A 10,140-nucleotide genomic window follows, 5' to 3' on the forward strand; every position below is an offset into this window, starting at 1 on the left:
GAGGACTTCTATAATTCCTCGTGTTTAATTATTTTAGAAGGCTCGCGCGCACCTGGTGGACCAGCCGTGTGCGTTTTGTGTGTGTGTGTGTGTGTGTATGAGAGAGAGAGAGAGAGAGAGAGAGAGGGGGGGGGGGGGGGGGGGGGGGGTGCAGTAAGGGGGAGAGAAAGCGAGCGCGCGTGTTAGTAGTTAGTAGTAGTAGTGTGTATTATGCAAACGCAAAACCATCGGAAAGCGTCCTCCTCCGCGGCAGCCCGCATGCCCGCATGTTGTACAGGGGGGGGGGGGCAAAAAAGTTTGCATAGCATAAATGATTTTCCCGAGCGGCGTTGCCAATGTTAAATTTTTCAAATTAGTCAAACTCGCATTGCTGCATTCCTCCGGCCTCCTCCTGCCTCAGCCGCCCCCGCACCAGCTTCTACTATAGACTCCCGCACATGGCCTGGCCGTCGCCATGCGCCGATGCGCTCGCTAAAAGCTTTCCACGATATCACTTACACGCCCCCGGGCGCCTCGCCCCGCCCGCGCCACACACATGCCCGCCTCCGCCTGCTCTCCGCCGCGCATAGGAGGAAGAAGCAGCTCCTCCTACTTTCTTCGCTCTCTGGCAAACTGTTTGCAATAATGGAAGAACTTAACCCTTTTTTTGGCGATATAGCGCGGCGCAAGTGTTTTGCTCTGGGCGTCCCGCGGTCACTCTGCTTCAGGGCGCTCCGATAGGCCTGAGCTGCAACGCCCCTCCACCCCCCCGCCGCCGGCGCTGCGGTAACGGTGAAGTATCGCCATAATAAAAGCGATTTTGGCCGTAATTCGAATGTTAACAACACTTGTCCGCAACGGGGTGGTGGGGGCCGCTTGGCTCGCCGGGGACATTTCGCTGCGTCCCGCTGCTGATGGCGAAAAGGCGCAGCACCCTCCGCTTAACGATCCGCAATAAATCTCCATCCGGAACACGCAAGGCGGTGAAGTCGTCGGTCCGACTCGATCGCTCGATATAGGCCCTCCTCCTCTACCCGCTGCTTCCGGGGACCCTGCAGTCGACTTTTTCACTCAAGCAGTTTTGTCATCGCACATTTTTTTAACCCTTGCGCTATAGTTACGAACTAACTAACAAACGATGGATTCGAAAGTCTTCGAAGCAAGGAGATCTCTCTCTCTCTCCCTGCCGCAAGGCATCCTAATTAACTGACGCTATCAGGCGGCACAAGGGGAGAAGGGTGACTGAAAGGAAGCGACGACAAGTGTGTTCTCTATCGGCTGGAGAGGAAAGCCGTTTCGAATAAAAGGGGCTCGTCCCGGTGGAAACTCGCTTTCTTTCTCTCTTCCCTCTCTTCCGCCCTTCATCGCATCCAGCGAGCGATCCAGGGTCTATCTCCATCTCAGTCTCTCCCTCTCTCTCTCGTATACACCGTGGTGCGGACGCGCACACAAGTTATAGCCTACCGCCTGCCAATGCACTACTGCCTTGTGTGAGAGCGAGAGAGAGTTGTGAGAGACAGAGAGATACAGAGAGGGAGCGAGAGCGAAAGAGCGGGGTAGAGGTGGCGAGAAGAGTTGGATGCCTTTCGACTGACGTCCCTCGTTACAATAATTATTGCCCCATTCCTGTATGGCGGCCGCTGCGAGGCGGTGTGGTGGGGGGCGTAGCCTGGTAGCGAGGCCGCTACTCATCGTTGGGAGGGGGGTAGGGGGCTGTGGCTTGCCGCCGCCACGCCGCGCCACGGCTCCGCTGCTCCGCTCCGCCCGGGGCGAGCACAGGGGTACCCGGCTACCGGAATTGCGTCCCGGTTGTAGCGGCGGCGGTCGTGTTGTACGGCGGCGGCCGGGTGGTGGGGCCGCTTTGATCGGCGCTCTCTCGAAGATGAGCCCCACGGGGAGTGGCTGCTGCGGCTGCGGTGGCGTTGCAATCGGTATAAAGCGCGACGGCAGAGCGGCAGCAGCGTGCCCTGCTCGGCCCTGCCCAGCGCGCCGATACACCTGGCGGTCCGGCCTGCCTGGCGTGGCGTCCCCATGCCCGCTCTGCAAATCCTGTTTTAATGGGACCAGACGTCTCGAGGGGTTTGGGGGAGGGACGGAGGGGGGAGAACTGCCTATATGGACCTGGCCTGCCTGCTGTGCTGCTGCCGGACCTTCAGGACCAATAAAGCCCCTTTCGAGGGAGGCGCTCAAAATGATGTCGTAGTTCAAGGTGTACAAGGGAATTCCTTTTTATTTTATTCTTTGGACTTTTTTCTACTGTAACTTTTGTGGACCTTTCTTTTTTTGCACGACGCACTTCATGATATGCCTGATATGTCAGGACTGGAAAAAGATCAAGCACTCTCCTTCTGCATTCGCTAACTTTAGCCTGACTCCCCTTTGACGTCCACGACCAACTCGAATGGAAAACGAACTGTACGGGAATTGCTTGTACTAATCGACGTGCATTTTTTGGTGTGTTTCAGGCCGAAGAGCTTAACTCGATCGTGGGCAATGCGTTCCGTATGGCGTACGCCGCCCAGCTGCAGCGGCAGGACGCCACGACGCTGAGCCACGGCCTGGGCAAGCCCGCCCACAACATCAACAACAACAACATCTTCGTCAACAACAATAATAACAACAATAACAACAACCACAACGACAATGATCGTCATGCTTGGGTAAGCATCTGATTACTTACTCTCTCTCTCTTCTAATAATTAGTCCTAGAAATCGAAAATTACGTTCAGGATAGAATTGCATTCTCAAACTTAAATAAACATTGTATAATGATTACTTTACAATAACTACCCAGTGGAAATTAGTTTGTACTTATGGCTTGGGTCCTCCGGAAATGTGCGCGGGAGGTCGCCGATGGATTGTGAGAGAATTACATTGGGGAGTGCCGAGCGAAATTGCATTAGACCCCCCCAGTGCTGTAAAGTGCAGACTGGTCCGGGCCGGACCCGGGACGTGGGCGGCGTTTCAAATAACTGCTGTTCGGGCGGGCGGGGGCAGCAACGGCGGGGGCGCATCGCTGGCGCAGCACTGCTGCTGCTGCTGCTGCCCGGTCGGATGATGCGGATTTTGAAATAAGAGAAAGAAAAGAGCCGGAATGATGTGAACGCGGTTTTTATGCGCAGCGCGCTTTGCTGAAACTGTGCAGGCAGGCACCGCTCCATAACGTTCGCAGAGGGTAGGGTGTAGGATGCCCCCCTATGAGCGCCGCGCCGGCGGGCCACACGCGCGGTGGAGTGCGTTGGGGTAGGGCGGCGCTGGGCGGCGCTGGGCGGGGGTGGGGAGGCTCAATCAGCACTCGGCCGGAAATGACTTTTAGCTCCTGCTCGCTCCTCCTACATACTACACACTCGGTTGCCTTCCCCCTCCCCCTCCTCTCTCTCTCCCATTGAAGACGATGAGCTGCTGCTCACTTCATCGGCCACCTGTCTTACACGCCGCTGCACTGCATGCCGGCGGCCAGACTGTGAATCAGCTCCCCCCACCCACCCCCCGCCCTCCTCTTCCCCGACCACCATCATTCCCCCATGTATTTCCCCGTGGCTCTTGCGGTCGAGTTCCTTATTATTAGGACGATTGGTCCCTTCTCTTTCCCTTTCTCCCGGCCCCCCGGTCCCCCTCTTTATACGTGACTGCAGCGCGCCTCGCGATTCCATCCATCCCACTCGACTGGGCTCTCCCTAGGGCTGTTCGATACCTCGATACCGCTGTCGAGATCTCGATATTCTTTTTGCGAAAGATTGTCAATATTGAGGGAGTACTTCAATCATGTTTCGATGGTGCGATATTTCTCGATGTTATCGAGACACTCTGCATATCGAGCCGATGTTCTATACTTGCCTCTGCCCTACTCTCCTGTCTCACCGGCGACCTGGTTTCGTGTTGTTGCAGGCGCATCAGCTGATCGGCTCGCGGTCGGCCCCACCCCCGGCGCCGCCGCTGCCCCCGGCCGCCCCCGCGCCCGCCGCCATGAGCCGAGTGTCGAGGGGGCTGCCGCTGCGCAGCCGCGCCGCCCCCGCCGCGGCGCCCGCCGCCAGCACCATCCTGAACCCCTGCAGCCCGGAGAGCGACGACAGCAACTCGCCCACCGAGCTCAACTCGTACCGGAGGCTGGGCGACAAGCCACCCCTCATCAAGGTGAGCCCCGCCACCAACCGCCCGCCGAGCGCCGGGTAGGCAACCCATTCGACACGTGCGTGCGACGGGACGTGACGTGCGGGGGGCCGACCTGCTGGGCGTTTGCTTTAGAGAGTAGAATGAAGGATTCCCATTTTTTCAGAGAATTAAAAGTTTTATTGCTACGAAAAGTGGAAAATTTGAAAGAAACTCTGTAGTCATTAAATAACTTTGTAGACATTTTTGAAAATTATCTTACGTTTTCCTTGCATGTTTGTGATTTCATTTTTATTTGTGTGTGTTGTTTTTACTGAAAATTTGTTTCATCTGTTGCAGCGCCTGGCCATGGGTCTGACGGGCCGAGAGAGCGTCGAGGAGGACGCGGACGTGGCACCGCTCGTGTCCGTGGTGGAGAGCCCCACCAACAACAACCTCGTGGAGGACTCGCCCGTGGGCGCGCCGCCGGGCGGGACCCTGAGCCTGGGCGGACCTCTGGGGGGCCTGCATGGGCACCTCGCGGGGCTGCACGCCCTGCAGGGCCGGGCGACGCTGCCCGACAACGTGAGCAAGCGCGCCGACGTCAACTCAAGGTACGTCCTCCACGCCTCACCTGCGCCACTTCGCCGGTCTCTGCCGTTTTTTCCGTGAGTCGTGCTAACGCTTGCCTCTTCTTCGCCCTCCAGGTTGTCCCAGTGCTCTCATGCCGGCTCCATTGACCTGAGTGACCTCAAGGGGAAGCGGATCTCACAAATCAGTTCGTGCTCGTCGGGGGTGTCTTCTCACGGCCCCAGCGCGCCCGTCGCCACTACCACAAACACCACCACCACCACCTCCTCCTCCACGCACCTGGGCGCGCGCCCCGGAGCAGCCCCTACACCTCCCCCTCTACCCGAGAGGACGGACAGTCTGGTCATGAGGCCGGAGGACGGCGATCTGAGAACGGCGCCCTGGTTCCAGGCTGGAATCCCCCGGTAAGCAGTGCATCTTTGGTCTTTGGACCTAATGAATGAAAAGCATGTGCTGACAATTCAAGTGCATCATTGGCATTGCTGGAGTGTCTTTTGAGTTCAGGTTCTAATCAATTCAATTTTTTTGTCTAAACAGGGAAATTGCCCTAGAAGTACTTGGAAGAGAACAAGTGGGCTCTTTTATGGTTCGTGAAAGCACCACAAAGCTGGGCTGCTTTGCTCTTTCATTACGAGTCCCTAGAGATTTCCAACCATCTGGAATTGCCCATTACCTTATTCTGAGAACAAATAAAGGCTACAAGATAAAGGTGTGTGTTTGACAAATTGTTATTTTTTATTATCTGCTTGTATTCTTCTGATTCTAACTAACTATTCGTGCAAACTGTAAATTAAATCTCTTTTCATTCTTTGCAGGGCTTTACAAAAGAATTCTCTACACTATTGGCGCTGATTACTCACCACTCTGTGATGCCTGAGCTACTTCCTGTTCCTCTGGCTCTAAGTCGGAAACATGTCAATACTAGCAGGACAGATTCTAGTCGTGATTTTGCTGATGTTGATACAGATCCTGACTACAACACTCTGGCTGACTTCAGAAAAATTATGGCAGACCTTAATGTATAGGATTTTATTCAAATAGTCATAGTTTGTCAGGAAAATAGAGGAAGTAATCTCTATACAGTGCACACAAAACATTCAATATACAAATTTGTGTGAAAAGTGCCAAAGTCTGATGTTTAGTCGCAAAGATGCTTGGGTATCATTGCCTATGTAGAGTACTAGTCTTTTGGAGCATCTCTTTATTTTAAAGAAATAATGATATGGTCTACTAATGAGACTATTTACAAAAAATGTTAAAAGTGTCTCACTGTTTTTCTGTCATATCAAGAATATTAAGCATCTTCTTACTAGTCCTGCTAAGATTTTGAGTGAAAAATGTCACAAATTGTGCAAAGTTTTTGCTTTATGAAAGCAGTCAATGATGCTTGCCACACTATTATTTTTATTTCTCATCCAAACTTGAAAAAGTTACATATTGTTATTGTTCTGCTGTAGAGCAAACCCACAGAAAACATGATGAATAATTTTAAAGGGAAGACCACAAATTTCAAAATTTTGTAAGGTATTCCAAAGGAAAGGACCATTTGGACTTTACTTTTAATTTCTTTGTTACTGTGGAAGATGTATAGAACAAATTTTGCTGTGATAATTGGTTTAATATCTACTGGTTTATGTACATTTTTTGGGAGAGTGTAAATAAAACTGTGTTAGTCATAAGAAATTCAAAGATAACATCAGAGATACAATGCTAAATTTTCTGATTTTCCGCTCTGTCTTTTGAAGTATGTTCTTTTTGATAGTCAATGAGCAAACTTGAATATGACAAATGCTTCCTTCCTCCAGGGTTTTTTTGAACTTTCAATTTGTTAAAATTGAATGTTATCAAAGTTAGGTTGTAATTTTATGTCCAAAAAAGAATGTACTTACATGTCATGTAGTTAATTTAATTGGTACAGATGGGTATCAGAAATTGACCATCTTTTAATTGAGATGCAAGATAGAAACTTCTGAATTATAGTTGTCTTATTTCAAATCTCATCAGAATGGTTTTAGTTAGCATTCAGAACCACATTATTGTAACAAATATGATGAAGTACCAAACAAATAGTTCTACTGTATATGTCTGTCAGTACATTCCTTTGATGAGCAAAATTGTGGCTTTTGTGTGATGCTAGTCATAGAGGTTTGAGTTCCAAAGCGCTTCCTATCCTATGTATTGGAAGTTCAGAGCTTAACGTACCTTCAGAAGAAAATGATGGTACTGTTACTTATTTGGGCAGTATGCAGAATGCCAAATAACTGTTGTTATCATTTCAGTCAAATAAACAAATAGTATGTTTTAAATTTGTCTCTGCCTTGTTGAATGACCCAATCAAACGCATTAAAAGAAAAGTATTCCAGGACTCATACAAGACATATTAAGCTGTCTTACTAAACATGTTATGGCAGTTTTCAAAAGAAAATCTTTTCATTGTTAAAAACACAACTGTATTTCAAACAAGCAATGAAAAGGATTACAGGCAACTGGCAACTTGTATACATAGGAAATATAAAGCACATAAAAGAGATGGTAACATTTGATACAGAGTGGCAACAAACCCTCTTATGTTAAACAATTAATTTACATGCTAAAATGACACGGAAAGACACACGAAGCTAGTATACAATCAAATATAAGAATGAAAATCCCACAAACTGGTATGAATGATTAGAAAAGTATGAAAATATAAGAAAACTCCCAGTTATCATAAGTACTGAAATAAATGCAGGGACAAACAATTCATTTGTTTAGTACAAACTGTAGATTTTGAAATTGAACACTAGCTGAAAACTACAATCGTAATCCAAGCATGCTTTTAAAAATTGTATTCCAATGTTTTCATATTGCAAACAATAAATTACATAATAAAGTATTTATAAACAGTTCCACATACATTTAAGTATTCATTACAACTAATAATTAACAATCAATAAGTTCATTGACAATGAAATATCAAGTATCAGTCTGCCATACTTGCAGTAAGGCCTTAACGAAAAATTAAATATGCAACACATTACTTAACTCAAATAAAAAAGTAGTCTACTGCAGGAAACTTCCGAATCAATCAATCAAGTGCAATATCAACATTGCTTCAAGAAGACTCACAGTACAGCTATAGTAAACAAGGGTACTGGTGTATTACATTGGACGGATAAAGATAGTATAAAAATGTATGAAGCATAAATTTTAAAACTTGGTAAAAAAATGTTTGAAACTGAAGATGGCATGAATTGTTGGTTGTGTAGCAACAGATCTATCTTCAGTCATCCTTATTGGTGTATTTATCGCAGAGCTCTTGCAGAGGAGCCAATTCTCTTTTGTCAATGAGGCTGAACTCCTGCAAATTAAGAAGTTCAGTTCAAGGTAAGATTTAAGTAATGTAAATGTTATCACTTCTGGCTGTTCAAAATATGCCTAGCTTTGATAATAATAAGAAAAATATAAGTATACTTACATTAACAAAGATGATGAAGTGCTTGAATGATGTGTTCAGATGAGCAACTTCTCCCAGATGTAGGACATCCAGAAAATGTTCATGGTACACATGGGCATAAACCCTGAACAAACGGCGCAGAATGGTTTTGGCTATAGAAATAAAATTCTTCGGAAAGGGAATGCCTGAGACAGAAGAAAAAATAAGAATATTGCCAAAAGTTGTTTTAACATTTGCATTTGCACACCCACCTCTTTTGGATGGAAACAAAGTAGCATCATCAAGTTGGTCTTGCACCCAAGTCATCAAATAGTCTATATATTTTGGGGCTGAGCACTTTATAGGCTTTTTAACTGTGTGTCCATCAGCCCAGTGGTACTCGTACTTTGGACCAGCAGACATAATAGGGCAACACTCCTCGGTGCAAAATTCTGTTAAGGTTCCATACAGCATGTTTATTTGGTTGGCAAAGTCAACAGCTGAGAAAAACAAAGGAGAGAAAAATATTATTACAACCAGTTCTTTCTTAGAAACTGTTTATCCATTTCTTTTCATTGATTAGTCATTTATTCTCACTATTTGATGCCACCCATTCATTGATATCTCCTCCTTCAGGCAGCTGGACTGCAAGCCTGAGATCTCCAGAGCCAAGAGTATCAGAGGAATACTTCATCAAGTCACATTGATAACTTTCATCTGGTAAACTTTTCTTTGGCTTGAACGTTTTAGTTGCCCGATTTACGCTGTAGAAGTAGATTGTTCTATTATTCATTTCTCTTATTGATTTATTTCTGACATAAACCGAAAGTATAAATAGTTACCTGGGAGGTGCGCAGTCTTCCATTCCATTTTCCCTGCAACAATAGACAATAAGATATTACAGACTCTATTGTTTGCGGATAAGGCCAGTAAATAAAATCTTTACAACTCATTTGTCAAACCCACTACAATAATAGGTTACAGATTAGAAGACTGAAGACCCGCCTTTGATCTAATACTGGAAAACCATCCCTCAAACCCAAAAACTGTGAGGAAGAAACATATAAATTAATGGAAATAAAACAAACGTTTCTTAGTCATGCCCCAGCATATAAAACTACTGTACCAGCTCTCCTGGTACCAGAGGACACATTGACAGAGAGGCGTAAGACCCTTGTTCAGGCCTGTTTACGTATCGCAAAGTATATGTTACAATAAGTTAAATAATAATATATAAACAGAATATAGCTATGGACACGCGTATTTTTCAGTTTCAAACTAAACATAGGTATTGAAAATGCAAGGAGTAATTTTGAAGTCCACACCATGATTGACAGCAGTAAGCGTTTAAGAATTGCACTATAGTGAAGTAGAATGTTATAATTTTGTAAAAGAAGAGAAAAAGAAATAGCAAGAAAGTGAAATGTTGACTGTTGACATAACCAAACCTGGAAAACGAAAAGCCGTGAAGTTACCATCACCGGCTACAAACTAAAAAAAACTATTCCAAAGGATAACAAAAGTGACTCGAACCGAAAAGAGGACTTTTATTTACCTTGGACGGCTGTCGTTTGTATAGTGTTCGTCTGAATACATAGGAGGGTACCCATTCGCTGGAGTATTTTTGGAGTAAATGGTGTTAAACTTTTCAATCATTGTGGACACAACGTTGCCGTAACTTGAAGAATCATTCATATCGGTAGCAACACAACACTTTTGAGCTAGATTTCTACAAACCTTTGCAGAAATCTGGCTTAAAATACCTATGCCATGACCAGCTGTTCTCGAATTTTCCACTTTGCTTTGATTCACTCTGTTCTCTGTTCTGTTCTGTTTTTCTGCTAGTTGTGTGCAACTAGTGGATTCTGGATGTAGCTAACTTTGCTAAGGTATGGAAAATTGTTCGGCAAACACCTTTTGGAATACACTTTTAAAATGATTCTACTCTGTATTAAATAAGTAGTTTCGTTTGGTACTGGTGTATTACATTGGACGGATAAAGATAGTATAAAAATGTATGAAGCATAAATTTTAAAACTTGGTAAAAAAATGTTTGAAACTGAAGA

General features: G+C 46.1%; 2 protein-coding genes across 8 annotated transcripts in view; one reads left to right on the top strand and one right to left on the bottom strand.

Annotated features, from left to right (window-relative positions):
* The window catches only part of LOC113217340 (tensin-4-like), a 172,772-nt gene extending 165,807 nt beyond the window's left edge, over positions 1–6,965 (top strand). For all 3 annotated transcript variants that reach the window (XM_052266808.1, XM_052266806.1, XM_052266809.1), the window contains 6 exons: positions 2,445–2,639; positions 3,868–4,113; positions 4,429–4,682; positions 4,776–5,063; positions 5,197–5,368; positions 5,475–6,965. In XM_052266808.1, coding sequence (XP_052122768.1) covers positions 2,445–2,639; positions 3,868–4,113; positions 4,429–4,682; positions 4,776–5,063; positions 5,197–5,368; positions 5,475–5,684 — 1,365 coding nt within the window. In that variant the 3' untranslated portion in view covers positions 5,685–6,965. The remainder of the gene's footprint in view (positions 1–2,444; positions 2,640–3,867; positions 4,114–4,428; positions 4,683–4,775; positions 5,064–5,196; positions 5,369–5,474) is intronic.
* A 121-nt stretch (positions 6,966–7,086) lies between these two features.
* LOC113217339 (MOB kinase activator 1B) lies at positions 7,087–9,950 on the bottom strand. Of its 5 annotated transcripts, none has more exons than XM_052266810.1 (7): positions 9,812–9,829; positions 9,041–9,120; positions 8,917–8,949; positions 8,672–8,838; positions 8,347–8,574; positions 8,117–8,280; positions 7,087–7,999 (listed from the first exon to the last, which is right to left on the bottom strand). In XM_052266810.1, exons 3-7 carry the CDS (start codon positions 8,937–8,939, stop codon positions 7,922–7,924), a joined length of 660 nt encoding a protein of 219 aa, XP_052122770.1. In that variant the 5' UTR covers positions 8,940–8,949; positions 9,041–9,120; positions 9,812–9,829; the 3' UTR covers positions 7,087–7,921. The 5 variants fall into 5 exon arrangements, with proteins under 5 accessions (XP_052122770.1, XP_026292976.1, XP_026292978.1 ...); XM_026437191.2 differs by lacking the exon at positions 9,812–9,829 and adding an exon at positions 9,630–9,778; XM_026437193.2 differs by lacking the exons at positions 9,041–9,120; positions 9,812–9,829 and adding an exon at positions 9,838–9,950.
* Positions 9,951–10,140: the final 190 nt, after the last annotated feature.

This window comes from Frankliniella occidentalis, unplaced genomic scaffold (assembly GCF_000697945.3).
Source record: "Frankliniella occidentalis isolate FOCC.00 unplaced genomic scaffold, Focc_3.1 Scaffold43, whole genome shotgun sequence".
Classification (NCBI taxonomy): domain Eukaryota; kingdom Metazoa; phylum Arthropoda; class Insecta; order Thysanoptera; family Thripidae; genus Frankliniella; species Frankliniella occidentalis.